At 41.4% G+C, this 21872-nt stretch overlaps 2 protein-coding genes and 1 pseudogene across 2 annotated transcripts in view; 2 read left to right on the forward strand and 1 right to left on the reverse strand.

The window, feature by feature from the left end:
* Nucleotides 1-888: 888 nt before the first annotated feature.
* LOC100752901 (40S ribosomal protein S27) lies at nucleotides 889-1206 on the reverse strand. The gene has a single exon (XM_027405510.2). It carries the CDS (start codon nucleotides 1186-1188, stop codon nucleotides 934-936), a length of 255 nt encoding a protein of 84 aa, XP_027261311.1. The 5' UTR covers nucleotides 1189-1206; the 3' UTR covers nucleotides 889-933.
* A 10794-nt stretch (nucleotides 1207-12000) lies between these two features.
* The window catches only part of CUNH10orf67 (chromosome unknown C10orf67 homolog), a 108281-nt gene continuing 98409 nt past the window's right edge, over nucleotides 12001-21872 (forward strand). The window contains exons 1-3 of the mRNA XM_035441714.1: nucleotides 12001-12116; nucleotides 19590-19710; nucleotides 21676-21819. Of these exons, the coding sequence (XP_035297605.1) occupies nucleotides 12001-12116; nucleotides 19590-19710; nucleotides 21676-21819 (381 nt within the window). The remainder of the gene's footprint in view (nucleotides 12117-19589; nucleotides 19711-21675; nucleotides 21820-21872) is intronic.
* On the forward strand, nucleotides 18303-18863 carry LOC100752601 (annotated as a pseudogene).

A 21872-nucleotide genomic window follows, 5' to 3' on the forward strand; every position in this document is an offset into this window, starting at 1 on the left:
ACTGAAGCAGTTTCGTCAAGTTTTATAGTATAAAAAGTCATAAATCAAGGCAAGTTTAAAATACATCGGTGGGTACATCAGAGAAGTAGGTACATCAAGATGGAATTTGATGGTCTAAGATGCTATATGATGACATTTGTAGCCTAATGGTTGGTGGAAGCTAGTTGTCTGTTAATATCTATTAGTCATAAGAAGTTAGTTCCAATACAGAGGTAGGAAGCGACTGACTACTCCAGCTGGCTAGAACTAGCACAAGATGACCATCAGAGTGTACATGGGGGCTTACTCTTGGTGCTTTCGCAGCCCAACTCAGCTCTATAGATGCTAATGGGCATCATGTAGGGCAAAGGACGATTCTTTGCTTCTCTAAAGGCAGTACTAAAAACTGCACATATTCAGAATTCTTCTTAATCCATGACTTACCAGAGCTACTGTATGAAACATACAATGTGAATTTCCAAGATGCAGAATAAAATTGTAGCAGTCATGACGGTTTGAGGAATGCACTGTGCTGTGGGAATTCAAAGTGAATGGTGGTCTAGACAATGAGCTCTCTGTCTGCCTTGTCACTGCCGGGTCCCCTGTGAACACCATAGGGGCAGGCACTGAGCAGCTGTCCATAAATGTTGGTTAAATTAATGAACATAGGGATCTCAGACTTCACCCTGTACCTCCAGCTGGTGGGCTGAAGTAACAGATGACAGCTCTCAGCTCCAGTTCCCATGGCATCAGCTAAGGGCATGATTTCTGTTCTTGTGCAGAGTCTTGGGGGGTCACTAATGATGGATCTTTTACAACATTTGTGAATAGTCTTTTTTCTGTCAGATTGCTTTTCTTTTCCCTTCGTATTTTTTGTTTATTCTGTTTAACCTTCCCTAAATATTTTGTTGTGTTTATTGGGATGGTTCCCACTCATCTTGAATCAGGTGCTTTTCAGTGCTGCTTCCTCCTGAAGGAGCATCCTTCTGTCAGCCTTGCTTTTCTGCCTGTGGGCTGACAGAGGACAGTGGAGCAGCCAACACACAAGACTACCGTTTGTGCATGGCTAAAGACCGTGGTGATTTTATAGCATCCTGGGCACTTCACATCCATAAAGTAGGAATTGGGGCTCTGCACCAGGCGCTTTTTCTTGTGTTTCCTCTTTTCCACTTCTGGAGAGGGGTGAAGGAGATCCTTTTCGAGAGGCATGTTCTCGTAGGGAGGTCGTCACAGCTGGAAAGGCTATTTTGTTGATTCTTAACACTTTATTTATATGTCACAGTGTGTGTTCTTATGCTAGAAGAGAGAAGAGGTATATGGAAGCCATCTGGACAAGCACCAATGAGGCCATTTTATTAGGGAAAATTCAGAGCCTGTGTCTCAAATAGAGTTACTATTGCTATGATAAAACACCATGACCAAAAGTCAGTGAGAGAGGAAAGAGTTTATTTATTTGGCTTACACTTCCACGCCATATAGTCTATCATTGGAGGAAGTCAGAGCAGGAACTCAAGCATGGCAGAAACCTGGAGGCAGGAGCTGTTACAGAGGCCATAAAGGGTTACTGGTTTGCTCCCCATGGCTTTCTCAGCCTGCTTTCCTATAAGACCCAGGACTACCAGCCAAGGTTGGCACCCACAGTGAGCTGGGCCTTCCCACACCAATCACTAGTTAAGAAAATGCCTTGCATGCTTGCCTACAGCCTTCAGTCCCATCTTATGGGGTCATTTTCTCAATTGAGGCACCTTTCTCTCTAATAACTCTAGTTTGTGTCAAGTTGACATAAAACTAGCCAGCACAATCTGTGTTCTTATGTCTTCCAGTGTTCTCAGAGCCCTGCCAGGGGCTATACTGGAGATCTTACCAGCCTTGATGGAGACTGTCCTTTTGTAAATACAGACATCACCTCCACCATGTCTTGGATCCCCAATCCAGACCCGTCTCTAATCCTCACCAAAAATAAATCTCTAATTTCTGCCAAAGTATGGAAATTTTGGCATCTGATCAACATGGACCTGAGTGAGGAATCTGGTATCTCCCTTACTCTGAAAACCACTTTCCATCTTTTTCTGAAGTTGAGCAGGTTTCCATCCTGCCAGCTAGTAAGTTTCTATCGAGTCTTTCACCCATCCTTCTGTTTCCAGTTCTAGTATCTGGCTGATACTGACTCCATCCTGTTCCCCTAAGCTTAGTATGTTTGCATCTTTTTCATACCCTCTCCCACAGCTTCAGCATGGTTGCAAGATGGACCCTGTCACCATTCCCTTTCTGCTAGCCTTTCCCTAGGTTCCTCCCTCTCAATTTCTCATCTGGACTAAAGGCAGCACCCAAAGTTGCTGTCTTTATAAACTCACCACAATGCAGTCTGTTCTCTGCACTGCAAGCAGAATGCTCCAGAGTGGAGGTGCCCCAAGGAAAACATCTGGCCCTTCCATTACAAATGTACTAGCTGGCAGAGCAACCTCTGCAGTTCCCTGAATGAGCTCACCTCCTCTCTTCATGTGTCCCCTTCCTGTCCCATCCAATGTGCGCCCCCCCCCCAACCCATGTCCTTAGGTCATTCATCAAGTGCCTTGAATGACTTTTCCACACTTGTTCACCAGGTTCACTCCTACACAGTCTCTGAAATTCAGTACTGGTGATGCATTCTCCAAGGAAAGTACCTAATAATCCCTAGGAGAGAGTGTGGATGCGGGCAGCTTGAGAGCATGAGAGAGAAAAGGGCCAATGAGGAATTCCTAAGTGGAAGGATGATGCTGTTTGACATCTAGTTGAAAATTCCCTTGTTTTTAATGCTGTCCTTGTAGCCTCTGTCTCCCAGAAGGCTTTCAAGATAGCAGAGTTGGTAGTCTCAGTTCAAGGTGATTTTAGATTAAAAAGGCTGTTTTATGCTCATGGAGAAAGCTTGGGGACAGTGTCAAAGGGACAGGGGAATAAAACCTCCATCCCTGAATGTATGCTAGGAATCTAATTTTGCTCTGTTTCATCTATTTTGTAGTGGTAAGGATGGAATCTAGGGATTTGTACATGTTAGGCCAGGTGCTCTAGCACTGAGCTAAAACCCCCTTGCCATGTTGAGATAGTTTTTAAGCAAAGGCAACTACTATTAACTATTTTATTTATTAAACTATTTTATATATATTAAATATATATTAAACTATTTTATTTATTTAGATATGAAGGGAAAAGAAGAAGCAGAAGATAGATTTTTTTTGAGAATCTTGTCTACTAACATAAACAACACTGAGAAAATGTAGAGGAAAGAATAAACCCATTAATAATCTTACCTATGTAGTATCCATTTTCTTTTCTTTTTCTTTTATGTTCTGTGTGCTTTTTAAAATTCTTTGCCCATTGTAACTGCAGACATTTCCATAGGGTTTTATGGTTTTACTTTTAGGGCTCAAGTATTTTGTGCCTTGTTTTTATACAATGGTTCATGAGTTTCGTATTTATTCATATTAATTCCTATCTTCTTTTTGTAAGGGAGAGCCTGACTTTTGTCTTAATCAGCAATTATGGACTAATAGCCCTTTATCAGGAAGGCGGGTCATTACTGTACTTTCCCAGCTCACCCCCAAATCACAGCATGATTATATAAGAACATTTGAGAGCCGGAGTTGCTGGGGGTGTGATTAGAAGGGCAGCCTGTGGAAGAGGAAGTATGATTATGTCAGAGGCCCAAGACCATAATTTGAACATACTAATCTCTCTTCAGCTAAGCTGTCTAGGATGCCAATGAAAACAAAATCTAAAACCACAAACTGTATCATGCTTTGGAGTCCAAAGAGTTTGTACCAAAAAGTTTTCAGATGGTCAGTGTTGATGTAGAGATAGGGAGAGGTACAATTAGAATTCATTAAGACACACTAGGAAGCCGTAGTGTGGGCTTTTTGACTGCGCCAATGAATTATTCAAGGTGAAAAGAGCTGAATGAGGGAATCCTCTCTTGGCTTGGCAACAGTTCAGACATGGTTCACATTTTCTCCCCAGGTAATAGGGTAACAAAGAGTCCCAAAGAAGCATGCTCCTTTGTTGCAGAGTACTTTGTGAGTATTAAAAGGTCTTGGCAGGAGTTCTCCTATTACAGTTTGAAGCCTTGTTAGTAATTTGGGGAAAAGAACATTAGGACTATAATCTTCCATTTACAAGTTACTAATAAACAGGTTCATGTAAAGTTTGAGGTATCATGGGAATTCCTCTTTAATGATCTTAAGCAAAATAGTAAGCCACATCAATTAAGCAATTTTAAACATCTTGTGTGGTGTAAATGCACTGCCTCTCCATTTACACAGAGAAAAACAAGGCCCTTTCCTCAAGACACTCGTGATCTAGCAGTGTGAGTCTGCATCCTAGTAGTTCTCTGTGATTGAAAGAAAAAGCTCTCCACATGAAGTGTGTGTGTGTGTGTGTGGTGCTGCTGCTGGTGTAGTGGGGACAGTTTCTTGTCTCTGTCCATTTGCCAGTGAGGAGGCCCATTTCCAGTACAGCTGCAACAAAGAAACCTGTGTATCTTGAGCCTTGTTCCTTTCTACCTGTCCAATCCATATGCAGGCTTAGCCTTGACTCTATAGTAGCTTTTTATGAAAGATTCCTTAGATGTTTCCTATAAAGGAATTCTTTCTTTCTTTCCTCCTCCCTTCCTCCCTCCCTCCCCCTCCCCCCTCTCTCTAATTTTTTCCTTTCATTGAAAATAGATTTTTTTCTATCACATAATATATCCTGTTTATGGCTTCCCCTCCCTTTAATTCTCCCTGCTGCTCCTCCCATCCTCTCCCCTCCCCTCCCATTTGGACCCACACCCTTTCTGTCTCTCTTTTGAAAACAAACAGGCATCTGTGGGATAATCATAAATTATAATAACATAAAACAAAAAACTGACACATCAGACCTGGACTAAACAAACAGAAAGAAAAGAGCCCAAGTTAAGGTACAAGAAACAGACACCCTTTTATTTGCATACTCAGGAATCTTGTAAAAACACTAAACTGAAAGCCATAACATGTATGTAAAGGACCTATAGGGTTAAAAGAGAAAAGAAAAATATAAATAAAATAAAAATAAAGAATAAAAATAATAAGATAAATTTTTAAAAAGGAAAAACTTTGAGAGATATTACAGGACAAGGAACCTCCAAAGATGTCGTTGAGTTCATTTTCTGTTGTTCATCTGCTGCTGGGCACACAGCATGTCCTTAGTTAGTTTGCCCAATAAGACTCCCTTGGAGGAAACAATCTTCATTTACAAATGGCTTTCAGTTGGAGGGAATCTCCTTTCTTAAGATAAAATTTCCTTCTGCTTCCCATCACTATTTGGCATTTTCTTGACTGAGCAGAATGCTATACAGATTGTTTAGGAAGAATCTATCATTTTACATGAATTAGTTTTGCCCTCCCAATTAATTAACTTGAAAGCAACCCATAGGGTTCCCATACCTGGTTTTCTGACATCGGCTACTGGGAATTTAGAGTTTGGAAATTGCAATTGGTGATTCGTTCCATCTTATTTATTTGAGACAGGCTCATGTATTGAAGCCTGGCCTTGAACTTACTATACAGCCAAGAAAGACTCTAAGCTTCTAATAGTCTTGCCTCCACCTCCTGAATTCTGGGGGTTTATGAAGATCCAATATCCAATTGAAGATATTTGTAGGTGAGCACTCTGCTCCAAGCCACATCTCCAGGCTGAATTCTGTTTGAAAGACTTTCTGTCACTCACACATTTAACCAGTGTTCACTGAACTCTTACCATGTGGAAGGCAGTGATGAGGGACCTGAGAATAGAAGGATGACAAGATGGATGCACTCTACTACACAGCAAAATCAGTACCACTGAGAAAGCTCTTATTTCTTGTGGCTTCTCACCTAATGTGCTCATAAGAAACTCAGATTTCTTGGGATGGACGTTTTTGTCTTCTGAAGAAGTTTGATGAAGGTAAAGATTAGTTGTTTCCCCAGGTAATGGGTAACAAAGAGTCCCAAAGAAGCATGTTCCTTTGTGGCCTTAGAACTTTGAGAGTGTTACAAGGTCTTGGCATGAGCTCTCCTGTTATAGTTTGAAGCCTGTTTAGTAGTTTGGGGAAAAGAACATTAGGAATGTAATCTTCCATTTTCAAATTACTAATTTGTATTGTAACTCTGATCTCAGTTAACAATGAATACAAGTCTCAGAGCACCATGGGAGGAAAAACACATACACACAGTGAAATCAGGTAATTTGAAGGAAACTGAGAGGAAATTGTGGATCATCAACCTTGAGTCAGTTTCTCGGGTCTTGTGAGACTTCTTACCCCTCTAGAAGGGAATGTTTAAGTCTGGAGAAACTAGCTACACAGACAAACAAAAACAAAAACCAGTTCCTTTTAGGTGGACTTCCACTTAGTGAAAGTGAGGGCGTCCTGCTTTGAATAGCAATTAATGGGCCACCATCCCTGGACTGTTGATTCCTGGAAGACCTGTTGATGATAGCACCAACTGACCTCCAGAAAGACTTTATTTGTGCAAGAAAAATATCACCACAGTGAAGGGTTTCCAAGCAATAAAACCAACATCACAACAGCAACAAGCCTGCCTTTCATACAACTGTGGCTACCATGTAACTTCCCCCTCTAAGTACTCAAAATTGCTAAATACAAGTTTTGGCACAGGAATACATTTCTGTGTTAAGAGTTTAAAGCTAGGCCAGGCCATTATGATTATATTGGCATGAAACTTTAGTCCCAGCACTCAGAGGCAGAGGCAGGAATTTCTGTGAGTCTGTCAACCCAGTCTATACAAACAAACAAGGCTATATAGTGAGACCTTCTCTGAGACAGACACACACACACACACATACACACACACACACACACACACACACACACACACACACATATATATATATACATATATATATATATATATGTATATATATATATATATGTTGATTGCAGGTACAGAGTGTTAATGGGAGAGCCCAGCTGCCTGCCAGATAAAAATCTCAGTTGATATACCTAGAGGGGACCTCTTGATTCCGAGTTTAGACCTGATGTATGGGGTCTGAAATTTGTTAGTGCTTTACCCAAAATCTCACATTTAATGCCCAGATTAAGTCTTTATGGAATGTATACACCAGAGAACATGATTTGGTCATTGGCCTGCTGCCTTGTGATAGCGGGAAAGAACAAGTAACATGGTGATCCCATGGGATGATTTAAGCTATGGGAAATGCTAGGTTGCCCTGCTTCTCAAGAGAAATCCCCTCTGGGTCTGATGAGATAGAGCTCACAGTAAGAATCTTTAATACTCTTATTTTTCTAATCTACATTAAGGCATTATTGTAACTGATATTTTTTCCTTAGCATCTAGTAAAATAAAGATGCATCTTACAAAGCATTAAGTATTCCATGGCATTAAATTCCATGGCATGATGATTGTTCCTATATTATACTCCATCCAGATTTCAATTTGTCCCAGTCACCCCCCTCTGTACTGCAACAGCATCACATGACAGTGCTCTGAGGTAACAGCCAAGATGAAGGGCCCACTCTAAATTACCCTTGGCTCACACACCTTCCTTCTGAAGGGTCCTTCCTTCCGAAAGTTCCACCATTATTCTGTCACTTGGCTCTTTTTCCTTTCCCAAAGGCCCTAATTTAAAGTTAGCTCAAGGACACCTGACAACCAGCATCCCAGTTGTAACACAGGTCACCTGCCCAAACTCTGCCTTACCTATCATTGTCCCTTACATTTCAACAGCCATTAATGGATATTTACAGTGGTAATAGTGACTTGCTGCAACACAGTTTAAGACATGATCTAGTCTCTTTTTGTGCTGGCTAGGGCTTCACTGTTTCCTTTCCCAAGCCTTTACTTCAGATCTTTGCTTAGGGGTGAAGCGTTACATAAAACAAGTTTACATAACAGCGCCCATACCACATAATCACATATTATGGTTGGTGATAAAGAAAAAATAAGCACTTCACATAGCATGACTCTCTCAAAAGAATTTAAATTACAAACCTAAGCTGAAACCTCTTGGCTTTTACTAGAGTTACAGAACTGATAATGTCCAACTGGGATATATAAATTACCATGTTCAGGGCCACCACTTGACTCTTAATCAAACCCTCCTGCTACTTAATCTAAGCTGCAATCACTCTTGATAATTGGCAGGTGACATTTTCATAGGCAGCCACAGTATATTTACACATGTATGTGTTTAAGTTGTGCTCTCAATCCTGTTGACAGAGAAAGTGAAGGATCATTCTAGCTTTTGAAAGGTTCAACTTTCAGAAAGCTGAAAACTTTGGATGCTGCACTTGTATTCTTCGGGGGTGGTTTGGGGAGGGAGAAGGTACCATTTGTAGAGCCTGGCTGGGGTCTGTTTTGCAGTGTGCTATGTGGGCTGTGAGTTCTTCCCACTTTATAGTTTATGCCCAACTGCCTGTTGAGAAAGGTTTATTATCCAGCTTTTGCTGATAAAACACCAGAAGCCTAGAAAGACAAATATAATATGTACTCACTCATAAGTGGGTATTAGACATAAAGCAAAGGACAACCAGCCTACAGGCCACAACCCCAGAGAAGCTAGGTAACAAAGAAGACCCTAAGAGAGACATACATGGACCTACCTAGGAAGAGGAATAACACAAGATTTCCTAAGTAAATTGAGGGTGTGGATGGAAGAAGAGAGGAGGGAAGGGGAGTGGGAAAATGTATAGCTTAATAAAAACATAAATTAAATTTTAATCAAACACCAGAAGCTTGGGAATGTTAAATAAATGAGCCCAATATTCTGTCGGGGACCAGGAAAATTCCATTAGGAAATTTCCAGCAGTTCCAGTTGAATAGAGGATACTAACTGATTTGCTATTGAATAGCATGGTCTCAGTGGAGAATGTCCCCGAGTTTGCATCACTACAGAACTAAGCATTTGAGTAGGCCTGCACCTGGGCGGAGGGTGAGGTGTCTGAATAACAAGAGAGGACAGAGAGAGTTAGGAGCAATCAGGCAGAGGAGTCACTAGAGGAGAGAGAAATGGCTGGGTCTGGGAAGCATGGTTAGGAAACATCCAGAAAGATGCGGAATAAACAAGAGACTCCAGCTTTACAGCATGGAACTGAGAGCTCTCTAAAGATGACAAGATGCCTGTGTTTGGTCTTTATCGCTGTTGGGCTGCTAGGAGTTTCCAAGTCCACGCTCCCCCACTCAGGCCAAACCTCATGGTTACAGTGGCTTGGGGCTGAGACATGCTGGGCCACAACAGTATTCAAAAGTGAGTTTCGAGTCTATATTTTCAATGTTTACCCTTGAGTCCATGAACTTTCTCCACTAATAACCATCAATGAATTCCACATCTGATGAAAGAACACTGGCTTCAATATGACAAACTCTGCCTGTGCCAAGTCTCCTCACTGTAGGTGAGATTGTGATCTGAAATGAACAGTTGTATAAACCAGAGCACTCAGAGATTAAACACAGGTGGCTGACAAGAAAGGTTATATTGCTCATAGTTTCAAACTCATTCCTTAGTGCCTTGAATGCTGAAAATTGAATCTTCTTGATAGGCTGTTGCAAAGTTCCAATAAAGATGTTTTGCTTGGTTCATGTTTCTGGGGGATGGCGTAACTATGCAGCCTGACCAACAAATGCCACGAAGCCCTGACCAATGACTCATGGGCTCAACTGTGAGATCTTGCGTCAGTATCAAAATATCATTTATAATTACCTGAGCCAAATAGCCAAGGGCTTGTCAAACTCATTATACTATCTTGGCTCTGTTCTAATTTAATCTTAAAAAAAAAAAGAACATGTATGGTGAAGAAAATGGCAATGTATTATAGATATCTACATTAAAAATAATTTTATATAATAAAAGTTTCCTAAGTTATGTTGAAGTGTTTTGAAGTTGGATTTTTTTTAACATAGGACCTGAACCCCCTATGTAGGAAGAATGACCTTGAACCTCTGATCCTCTTGCCTCTAGACTGCTGGTATTATGAGCATGTACCACCATACCCATTTTATGCAGTGTCAGGGTTTGAACTCAAGAACTTGTGCATGCAATGCACTCTACCGCTGAACTAAACAACATGATAAATAAAAAACCCAGAGACAGATACTGGGAATCAAGCTTCAAGCTGAAGATCAGAAAAACAAAGCAGCCAAGCCACTAGTTCTCAGGTCTACTTCAGGCTGAAAGGGTTGATCTTGTCACCAAGCCCCAGACTGCTGCCTCTCCTCAGCGTGCCTGAAGAATAATCCTAAATCTGACTACTGAAAACCCCGCTTCTATCTTTTACATCTCTATAATACTGGAATTAAAGGCCTGAGCTCTGTTACTCTTTTAGACTGATTCAGTCTCATGTAGTCCTGGGTGGCCTTGAACTCAGAGAGATTCATCTGCCTTTGTCTCCTGAGTCCTGGGATTAAAGGTATGTGCCTGACTTCTATGGATAACTAGTATGGTTGCTTTGCTATTTTGATCTTCAGTAGCTTTAATAAACCATAAACAATATATCACCCCAGGGCTACATGCCCAGTCCTAGAAGTTAGTGTGAAAAAAAAAATTTAGAAGAGTAAAAGTAACCCTCTCCCCCAAGGAAAACAATTCTTGTTTAACATTTTATATGCTTCTTCCCTCCCTCTTTTCTTTTCTTCCATTTTTTTCCCTTGTGTTTTGAGATAGGGACTAAGGCATAGTCTAATGTGACCCTAAACTCTGTATCTCTTGTCTTCTGCCTGTATCCAGTATGTTGGGATCATGAGCATGGGATCATGATTACTCTCTGTGTAAATATAAAAGAGTGATGGGGCTGGAGACATGGCTCAGCTATTAAGAGCACTAGGTACCAGGGATTTGGTACCTAGTAGCCAAAAGGCAAATCACAATGGTCTGAAACTCCAGCTCCAGCTCCAGCTGATACATTGTCCTCTTCTGGACACACACACACACACACACACACACACACACACACACACACACACACACCACGTTTTTAAAAATTTAAAGATAATGGAAGTGCTACAGTAAATGTCCTTCTCTGTTTTACACTCCTAACACCAAGCTAATTAGAGGGGAGAGAAGAAAGAAAAAAGAACAAAACAAAAACCAGTAACTCTGTAAACAATATAGTGAAAGGAAGATGAAGAACACTTAGTTCTAAAACAAAGTGATGACACCCTGAGCTTAAGTGTCCCTTGTCAGCTGTTGTCACAGTTGAGAATGAGTGATAGCTTCACCACTCAAAATAGCCTCTCTTAATACTGGTAGATAGTGAATTGAATTCCCCACCACATGATACACTGTAAATTGCCATGCCTTACATTCTGACCTTTATATTAAATAAGGATGTAGGCTTGTTTAATCTCTGCAAAGAAAAGCTTTACTCAGCAACACTCCTGGTGTGTGTGTTCAGGTGACAGTGTCAGTATTTTATCAGGCCACCTGCTCTCTTGTGGTATTGCTGACAGCCTGGCTTCTTTATGTCATGAACATAGCCAATAGATGGGGTCACTACTTTCCATCTTCCCAGAGGGTGACACTTGGTAGCAGGCCGAGCAATAGAGAGTTAAGCAAGCTACGGGTCTGACAGACACGTGGGCGGGGCGTTGACTTAGCAAATTTAAGTTCCACCAGGAAGGAGGCTGAGCTCAGAACCTTGGGGGTGAAGGAAGCGGAAAGGGTCCGGAGGCGTGTGGGCCGCAGCAGAGTTATTTACAGGGTGCAGCTTTGCTTGAAGACATTTTAGGAGCGGGTTGGTTTGTGGGCATCTAGGGGCGGTGGGGGGGGCGGGGTGTGCTTTGCCACAAGGTGTATGCTTGCTGGGTCAGGTGGCATGGCGGAACAGAGGGGCACTTCCGGAGCAGGCCAAGCACCTCACCCACCCCACCCCCTCCCGCTCTCCGCCCCGCCCCCGATCCACACCCACCATTCTCAGGTTTCTCTGGGAGTCACCATAGCAACGGACGCTAGCTTTGGAATTCAGACTCTCAGAGCTCAGAACAAGCAGTTAGGTGGTGGCTGCACGGCCCAGCGGTCATGGCGGAGGCTGAGAATGAGAATTGGGAGGAGAGGGCGAAGTTGAAGACCCAAGGATGCCGGAAGATTCTCAATAACCTCGAGGGGGTTATTGAACAATTCCGATTCAACCCCAGGTGACCTGCCCCTGTGCCCACGTGTCCCAGAGCAGGCCCGCAACCTTGTGGCCTTTGATTTCTAAAGTAAACCATAGGCTAAAAGCACAGACTCGGTCTGGGTTCCAGTTCGGCTTAATGTCTCCCCAGGTGACATTAAGGTAACTTAGATGGTTAGCCTCTGTTATCTCAGCTGGGAAATAGGACTGTGGCCAACTATGCCTATTCATCACTGACCACAGGGCATGTTAAATATATTCACCTAGGTACAGTCTAGAAGACAGACAGAAATGGCACAAGGATGCTTTAAGAAAATACCAGGACTCCAGTTTTTAAACACCGATTTCTTCGGCAATTCTAAGGCTGGAAGTCCAAGAAATGGACACACTGATTTGTTGTCTGGTGATCCTTTCCCATAAACACGTTCTTACTGTATCCTCTAGTGGGACCAGCGCGGGAGCTGTCTCTCAACTTCCCTACTCTCTATCACCACCACCCTGGCTTTTTATAAGGGTAAAGTCTTGTTTCTAAGGCTCCCACATCAGGACCCACTCACCTCTCTTGACCCCCACCTCTGGAAGCCATCGCTTTGGAAATTAAGACACTTATATGGGTTTTCTTAGAACCAGAGCACCCTCAAACACACAGAGACAGCAGGCCATATGCCTTTGCAAACGGAGTCATTATGTCAGGGTCCTAGGGTTTCATTCCTCCTTGGGATCATTAGTCCTAAGCCCTACTATTGTTATTTGGATAATGTAGAGTTGACATTTCTGAGAGAAACAAAACAAAACATTTTCCTTAAAACACTTTTTCAAAGTAGTAAGCACATAGCCTTGGATTAACTGCTATAAGATATAATTCCATAGGCAGAGGCCTCAGGGAACCAGGCAGTTGGTTCCAGGCAAGCCCAACACCAAGGTAGCAGCTCCATGTTGAAAGTGGGGATGACTATGGCTGGACCAATCTAATAGTGGACCTGACCCTGTGACACAGTCCTGCTGAGCTCAGCCTCCCTAGTGCAACTGTATTAAATAATAGGTATGTTGGTCAAACTGAGTCAGGGTGCACACAGATCCTGATAAAGCTGTAGAAAGTACATAGCCCACTGTGCCCACATGCCTCAGAACAGGCCCACAGCCTTGGGGCCTTTGATTTCTTAAGTAAACCATAGGCTAAAAGCTCAGACTCGGTCTGGGTTCCAATTCTGCTTAACCCCAGGTCCTGACTTAGATGGAGACAGCTCCTGGCAGACATCAGTGGAATGCTGTGTCTAATCTGTTCCTAAGAGTCCCTTTCTCTTCTGGATTCCTTGACATTCCACAGTGGAATAAGTCCCCAACAAAACATTCCAGCCAGACTCAAGGAACCCAAGGGTACTAACACACCTTAATTTGAACCAAGGAACCACTAATGCCCATAATAATTTTCCTCCACACAAAGGCTCAGGGATCCAGGTTGCAGCTCTGAAATGAGTGGGAGAAACTGAATACTGCAGTGCCCAGGGATCTGAGCATTGTTTCGTTAGGCCTGGGTAAACAGCAGTTCACATAAAGACAGCCTTGGTGAAGTAGACATTCTGGTTAGGGACCAATGGTAAAGTGGTTAAGTCAGTAACTATGTAATGAGTCAGACAGCATTTCCACGTGAAAGAAGAAACAGAAGCAAAGGGTAGCAGGGGAAAATGTGTGTGCATGTTACACATCCCCAAGTCACCAAGTGGAAAGGTGGAATTGTAATTTTAGATGTGGCTGTCAGGAAAGGCTTCACTGTGATGACATTAAGAAGAAAACTGCAGGGAGGAGCCAGACAGATATATCCCGATATATCTGGTGCCAAAAATCCTGACTGAGAGAACAAGAAGTGGAATGTAGGGAGTCTGGAAATAGGAATAGCAAGGAAGCCAATATGGCTATCACATAAAGAGAATGGGGTGGGGCAGAAGACATATGGCCAAAGACTTCAGCCTTTATTTCAAAAGAGGTGGGAAGCCAATTGACCCAAGTGCTAATATTCTCTGACTTAAATATCTATGGGATTGTTCTGCTGTTTTGATAATAGACTATAGCAAGGACACAGGCACAAGTGGGGAAACCAGTTAGCAGACTTTTACAATATCTATCAAGGAGGATGGCCATGGGGCCTGGGTAAAGCACTTGCTATGAAGGTCTGAGTTTGTATCTCCAGCCATGTACAAAGCTGGGCTTGATGAAGCAAAATTGGAAACCTAGCACAGGGAGAAGGGGAAGGTGGGTTCCAGGTGCTCACTGCCAGCCAGTCTAGCTGATACAGCTTGAAACCTGAATTCATCAAGCAGTCCCATTCCAAAAACTAAGGAGGAACACAATAGAGAAAGACAGTCAACATTGAATTCTGGCTTCCACATGCATATACCTGTAGACAAGTACATGGGTGCACCCATTCATGTGCTCACACACAAGCAAATAACATTTGCATGGAGGAAGGTGGTCTTGGGGAACAGGAGGTAGTCCTTGGAGGTGCTGAAGATGTTGTCAGATTCTAGCTGCTCATTAAAAAGGGGATTGGTTGAGTTAACTGATTGACTGCCATGCATAGGACAGGCTCCAAGGTTTCTGACCTGAGTAGCTGGAAAAACGGGGTTGCCATTAACTTTGTTGGGAAAGGGAACATGAGGAACAGGATGGGGGTCATGTGATATCCTCACCTTGGGATACAGAATGTCAGCAGTGACTGGTAAACATCTATTTAAGCAGTTCAGTAGTAAGGTCTAAATGTTGGAAGAGAGGTCCAGCTTGATGTATCAATTTGGAAGTAATTTGTAAAAAGATGCTGTGTTAAGTAAACTATGAGATTTGATGAGATCAGTCAGGAAACATATGTATATATATATATACATACATAAGTATATATATATGTATATATATATATACATACATATATATGTGTGTGCATATATATCTTTGAAACAAAAAACAATAAAAGAATATTTTCCTTAAATAACATTGAGCCATTCACCACAGTGAAAATTTAGCACCTCTAATGTCATCTTCATTGACTAATTCATTAACTGGCATTTGTTAGGACGGACTATTCCAGGGCTCAGTGGGACGTGTTGCTGCAGTCTATTAATAAATATTCATGGGTCTGCTTGTGTAAGTTAGCATATTAATTTTGTGTCTAATTTATTAAACATAATTGTTATCTCCCGAGACCATGCTTTATGCATAATGAGCAACCTATTATTGAGGAGAATTGCACAGACTATAAATAAGGACTGTGTAGGAACCACTTAGCTAAGGTCTTGGAATGTGGGCTTCCGTTCTAGGCAGTTCAGTTAGCATCTAAAATTAGAACTCCTTCAAATCTGAGGAGAAGCTGAAGAATGAACCTTCATATTTTATTTAGGTTCTGGGTGAACCAGACCTTTCTAAACCAACCATACAAAAAGTTAAGACCAGGGTAGGGGGACCTTACAAACTAGATCTGTCCCCGACCCCTGCCTTACAATTTTAAATGAGTTGTTTACCTTTGTTAGACCCCAGTTTCCGAATTTTTGAAACAAGATGTTGAAAAATCACTGGAAGAAGAAAAGGTGTAGATTAAAGCATACATCTTCACAAAGCCTCTGGGGCAAGTTACTCTATAAATAGGTGTATTGTTTTAAACACTCCAGAAGGTTTATCTGTAAAATTATATATTTTATCATTGTCCTATTATAGTAACAGTAGGAATAGCCAACCATCCTATGCTGTTTCTAAATCATAACCTGAAGAAATATATCGATAATAAAATTATACACACACACACAAAATTATCTACATTCTATAAACTTAACACTCAAAAATGTTTTGCCTAAAATAAGAAGGAATAAAAAACACAAATGTCAAGCCTAAGGGAAAATGAAGTTGAATAGAGAAAAGAAGCCACTTAGCACTGGGGGGAGGGTAAAGGATTACAGCTCTAGACTAGAAGAGCAAACAGAGGTCTGTTAAACATACAAAGTGCAAACTACAGAGAAACAGTACGTTCAGTTCTATCTGTTTCATTGATGTAGCACCCAGGGTTTAGACAATTTAGAATGCCCCCAAACGCTGAAGACTGAGATAAATACCTACTTGGAGACAGCATGAGAGGCACTCAAGTTTCAGGCTAAGGTGGCAAAGAGACTTGGCAGAGGTTGTAAGCAGCACTGGTCTGCAGGGATAGCTTGCCCACTGGCTAAGGAACACTAAAAGGTGCAGTCAGACCAAGACTCTTTACAGAACCAGGAGATCTTTTTGTTGTTTTGGCTGCTATGTTTTACCACTGATCTTGGGAAAATTCGGAGGCATCTTCACTCAGAAAGATGCAAAGAATTGCTCCAAATGTTAACATTGGAGAATCTCCTTTCTTAACTATCATTCATGATCACTTCTGGATGGGTTTGCCAAACCGTGTGAGCCTACCAGCCAACTTCCCTGGAGCTGAAGTTACTGATGGTTGTTAGCCGTAATGGGTGCTGGGACCCAAACCAGGGTCCTCAGTAAGACCATCAAGCATTTTTATCTGTCAAGCATCTCTCCAGCCTGGCCACCATGTTTATATAAGTAACAAGATTGCTTCCGGCTAGGGGGAAGATGTGACCTCATTTTTCAAGGTGTCACTCTCTGAAAACATAACTTAGAAGGGGTCAGCAGAAAGACTTCTCCTTCTTGGCATCTCCTAAAAGAATGTGCAAGGGATAAGAAGGGCCTGTGGGGATTTCCAGAACAAAGTGCCAGTGAGGAAAACACGTAAGCACCTAAACTGAATTAAACTAAATCTAAAACACAGTTTCTTCTGGGGGAAAAAGAAATCAGAAATTTTAATTAAAATCTGATGTTTCATTTCTGTCTAGCTACTGCTGAAAATAAGGTTTGTGATCCTAATATTGACGTTCATGGAAGCACAATTGAGAACTTGGTGGGATTAATTGAAAATCATTATTTTGAGCATTAAATTTTAAATCTCAAATTAGCTTTTCATAGTTGAATACCACTGTGCTTTCATAGTTTTCTTCAAATATGATGAACAAATTTTGATGTTTGAAAACCTGACAGTCAACCATGCAGTGGTGGTACATGCCTTTAGTCCCAGCACTTGTGGACAGAGACAGGTGGATCTTTTTGAGGTAGAGGCCACCCTGGTTTACATAGTAAGTTCCAGGACAGCCAGAGCTACATAATAGAGAGACCCTTTCTCAAAGAAATAGAGAGAGGGAGAGAGAACAAAAGAAACCTGATGACAGTAGCAGTATAATAATAGCTCCCCCTTACCACCAATATCAACACTATTCCTTGAGGGCTCACTGTACATCAAACATGACACCAAAGTGATTCTAAGATTAATACACTCAAGTCTATCAATGATCCTATGGACTATGTACTGTTGCTATCCATAAGAAGAAACTGGGACATGCTGGAGAGATGATGGCTCATTGAGAACTGGCTGCTCTTCCAGGACTGGGTTTGATTGCAAGCACCCATGTACAGGCTCACAACTATAACTCCAGTTCTAGGGTATCAGACACCCTCATCCAGACTCTTCTAGAACCAAGCACGTGGTACACAGACATACATGAAGCAAAACACCCAAACACACACACACACACACACACACACACACACACACACACACACACACACACACAATTGAGACAAGAAAAAGTTAACTAATTTTCCTAAATTAATGTGGTTAGATTGTCAGTTAGGATGCTTCCACTATGGCTGGCAGAAACTGCCAACAGGAGGTGCACATTAGGTGATAGTACAGGAAGAGCAGAGGTGTGGCAGGTATTAGTATAGCTAGTTCTCCCGGCGGAGTCACCTACAGCTCTGCCACTGTGCAAGAAGAGAGGGAAGGCCATTGTGCCCTTGCAGGGTCTCCCCTGCTGCTCAGCAGAGAATGAGTAAGAGAAATGTCCACTATGCATCAGAGCCTCTGTCTCTATTGGATTTTCTTGACTTGCTTGCATCCATCTTCCTTTCTTTCTCCCCCTCCTCCCCTCCCTCTCTCCCCTGCATCCATTGCTCTACTCCCCCTCCCTCCCTTTTTTCCCTACCCCCTTTCTCAGCTAACACTTTAAAAACAAAAGGTTGTAGTAAGTTTGATCAAAATGATGGATATATGCAGAAAGTGAGCTCCCTTACTAACTTTTTAAGATTCTTAGTCATCTCAGTCATCTCAGAAGGCTGGCAGGCAGCTAGCATGGCAGATGAGGAGGAAGACCCCATCTTTGAGGAGGAAAATGAAGAAATTGGAGGAGGAGCAGAAGATGGACAGGGGAAAAGAGTTAAACTCTTCTCCAAAGAATTATGATTATGTATGATGTATGAGTTTGGGGAATACCAGAATCCTTACATTGAGTCAGTGGATATTCTTGAAAACCTTGTCATAGAGTTCATTACTGAAATGACCCGCAAGGCAATGTCAATTGGAGATAGGGTCGAGTGCAAGTTGCAGATATTGTCTTCCTTATTCGAAAGGACCCAAGGAAGTTTGCTAGGGTTAAAGACTTACTATGTTTTTGTTTTGTTTTGTTTTTGTTTTGTTTATCAAGACAGGGTTTCTCTGTGTAGCTTTGGAGCCTATCCTGGCACTCCCTCTGGAGACCAGGCTGGCCTCGAACTCAGAGATCCACCTGCTTCTGTCTCCCGAGTGCTGGGATTAAAGGCATGCACCACCAATGCCCCAGCTGACTTAACTTACTATGAATGAAGAATTGAAATGGGCTAGAAAGCCTTTGACGAAGCCAACTATGGATCTTGACAATGTTTGTAATATGTGAAATTTTGATATTGCTGTAGTCGAAATTAAAAAGTAGAAATTAAATGTATGATTATGACTCCTTTAGCATGGTGATTAAAAAATGTGTTAATATAAATAAAAAAACTTAAAATAAAATGTAACCATGTTTTTTCAGAACTTAAATTTTAATGTGAAAAGTGTCACTGTTTTTGCAAATCTTTTTTTATGCCTGGCTTCAAGCCAGGCAGCTGATATATCCTAGCTGCTTCTGCGTTCTTGCAGCCACACAGCCTGGAGCCATGAAGCACTCCGGTGAACTTTTGTGAGAGAATCATAGAGAAAATGAAAAATTCCTAGTATTACTATGAAAAATTGTTTCCTCTCTTGGATTCTCCCACAGGAGTCCTGGGACCCCAAGGGTTCTCAGATCACAGTGGCAGGAGAATCTCCATCTTGATGTGCCACTGTGAGATATACTCATGCATAAATTATAATCATCTCTAGCAATTACACAGGATAACATATTACGATAATAGACTTAAGTACATCATATCTCAGAAAAGTGGAGAAAGCACACAGAGATGAGCAGTGTAGGGAGTCTGATAACCAGCTCATGCATGACCAGATGTTCCCGAAGTTTCTGCATTGAATAGTCTCTTGCAGTATTGTAAATATAATCAAATTTACTTCCAAATATATGTGCTTACCTTTTTCTGAGGAGATTCAATATCTCTATTCTCTTTCCAGATTAACTATTTCAGATAATTTAAAAGTTGGCTTTTTCACTTCAGACCACGCTACTCAGACGGATTGCAGTGAAATTTTGCCATTGAAAGATTTGACTCAATCAACAGAAAAATTAATGAAGGTAGATCTGGGTGTAACTTCTAAGATAACTTTGTATGTTATTTATCTTTTTATGGTGAATTTTGTTTGGGGAGGGGTTGATGTACTGGAGATCAAATCCAGTACCTCATGAATGTTATAAAAAACAACAACAAAAACACTTAGCAGTGAACAACATCCCTACACCTGTGGCTTTATACATCTTTTATTGGCAAAACTGAAATGATTGAGATTGTCTCAAAATATTAAGGTCTTTGGGAAACGGGGCCAGATGGCAGTTGTATTCTCTTTAATTTAATTTTTAAAGATTTAATTTTAACTTTGTGTACATGTGTGTTTTGCCTGCATTTGTGTCTGTGCACCATGTGTGCCTGGTGCTCTCAAAGGTCAGAAGGGATCAGATCTCCTGGAATTGCAGTTACAGATTCTGGTTGTGAGCTGCTATGTGAGTGCTGAGAACTGAACCCAGTCCTCTGCAAGAACAATAAACCACTGAACCATCACCCCGGGCCCCCAGTTGTACTTTATAATTGATCTAAGATATGACCTATACTTGCCGTGTTTATGTCGTATAGGTGAATCTGTTCAGTAAAATTTCTGTTCTTTTGACATACGTAAATACGTTCTGCTTATGATCCATTAAGAAAAGGAGAAATTATTTTACATGTAGATAAATGAAGACAATGAGATACTGAATAATTTTCTAATGGTATAGCTTGGTCAAATCATATCATTTCCCTTGGATCTTTTGAGAAAAAACAGAGTATTTCATAAATATAAGATATTGAGTTATTAAAACTACTACATGAAGTGGAATGCTACTACAAATTGTCTCAGGTGCCTCATTTTTATTCTCACCAATATCTATGCATAAATATCTTCCACATAATTGAACAGAGTAGCACATGCCTGAAATTCCAGATAGTCAGGAAGCTGAGACAGGAGGATCACTTGTTGTGGTCAGCCTGGGCAAATTCATGAAACACTATGTCAAAAATTAAATTCAAAATTTAAAAAGGGGGAAAAAACAAAGATAAAATCAACTGGGGAGAGAGCTTAGTGGGATAAAGTGCTTGTCCAGCTTAGATAAGGCCCTGGGTTCGATACCCAGTATCTTCATTTCACAACTACATCACAAGATATACATCATATATTTCACTAGCCCCTGTGTTGATAGACATTTTGGTAGTTTATAATCTTTCTCTGTTTTGAGATTAACCCTGTATGGGCTCAAGTGCCAGTAAAACTGTAGTGTAAATTCTTAAAGAAGAACTTGTGAGTCAGAGGGTATGTACATGCGCCATTTTGCAGGGCAGTGCCAAGATGCCCTGCTGAAAGACTACCAATTTACACTAAGAGCTTTTGAAGATGTCGCCTGGACAAACACTTGTCAATTTATTGTCCTCTTTTAGAATGGCATATGTTCTTGCAGCATCTTTATAATTTTCTTCCTCGATAACTACATATGCCCAAACTAAGTTTTAGTCAGGAGGATTTAGATGGCCTTGGTAGGGGGAAGCTTTGGGAACCTTCTTTGAGACACAGTACACAAGCACTGGCTAGCCTGCTCTTGCTTCTCTTCTGGTTCCTCCTTCCCACACCTCTCTCTCTCCTGCCCCAGGATTTTATCTAATCCTAATCACATCTCTGTGTTCACACCTGTAAACACCATAGCACACTAAGATTTCACATTTCCCTTAATGTTTTGTGATGGAGATTAAATTCCAACATAAGTTTTGGAAGGAACAGGCCATCCTCAAACCATACCATTCCACTAGCATATCTTAGTTTTGAAATTAGACATCATTTTTGAAGACCTAGACATGGCAAGGGAGAATTATTGGACTTCTTCAAAATAGTATATCTGAGAGATAATATTCAAAGGTAAACCAGGCACCAGGTCTAGTGCTCCAAAACAAGGAATGTGCTGGAATATTGGCACCCAGAACCCCACTCTTGACACCTATATATGGTTTTTATTTTGTAGAAGATTACATCACTTCAGGTGGATTTTGGCTTCCTCAAAGATTTGGTTCAACTGAAGTTTGAGGACCGACTTAAAGAGGAGTCTTGGAAAATCCTTGGTGTGCTTCAGGACAGGATTTCAGAAATGAAAAAATATCAACGACAGGTAGGCGATCTCTCGTTTTCTCTCCCACAGGAATTGATCCTGTGTTGGATGTG

The sequence above is a fragment of the Cricetulus griseus genome, chromosome 3, assembly GCF_003668045.3.
Source record: "Cricetulus griseus strain 17A/GY chromosome 3, alternate assembly CriGri-PICRH-1.0, whole genome shotgun sequence".
NCBI lineage: Eukaryota > Metazoa > Chordata > Mammalia > Rodentia > Cricetidae > Cricetulus > Cricetulus griseus.

Excerpts from the sequence above, each read along its gene's own strand:
- LOC100752901 (XM_027405510.2), bottom strand. The coding sequence starts at position 1,188 with ATGCCTCTCGAAAAGGATCTCCTTCACCCCTCTCCAGAAGTGGAAAAG.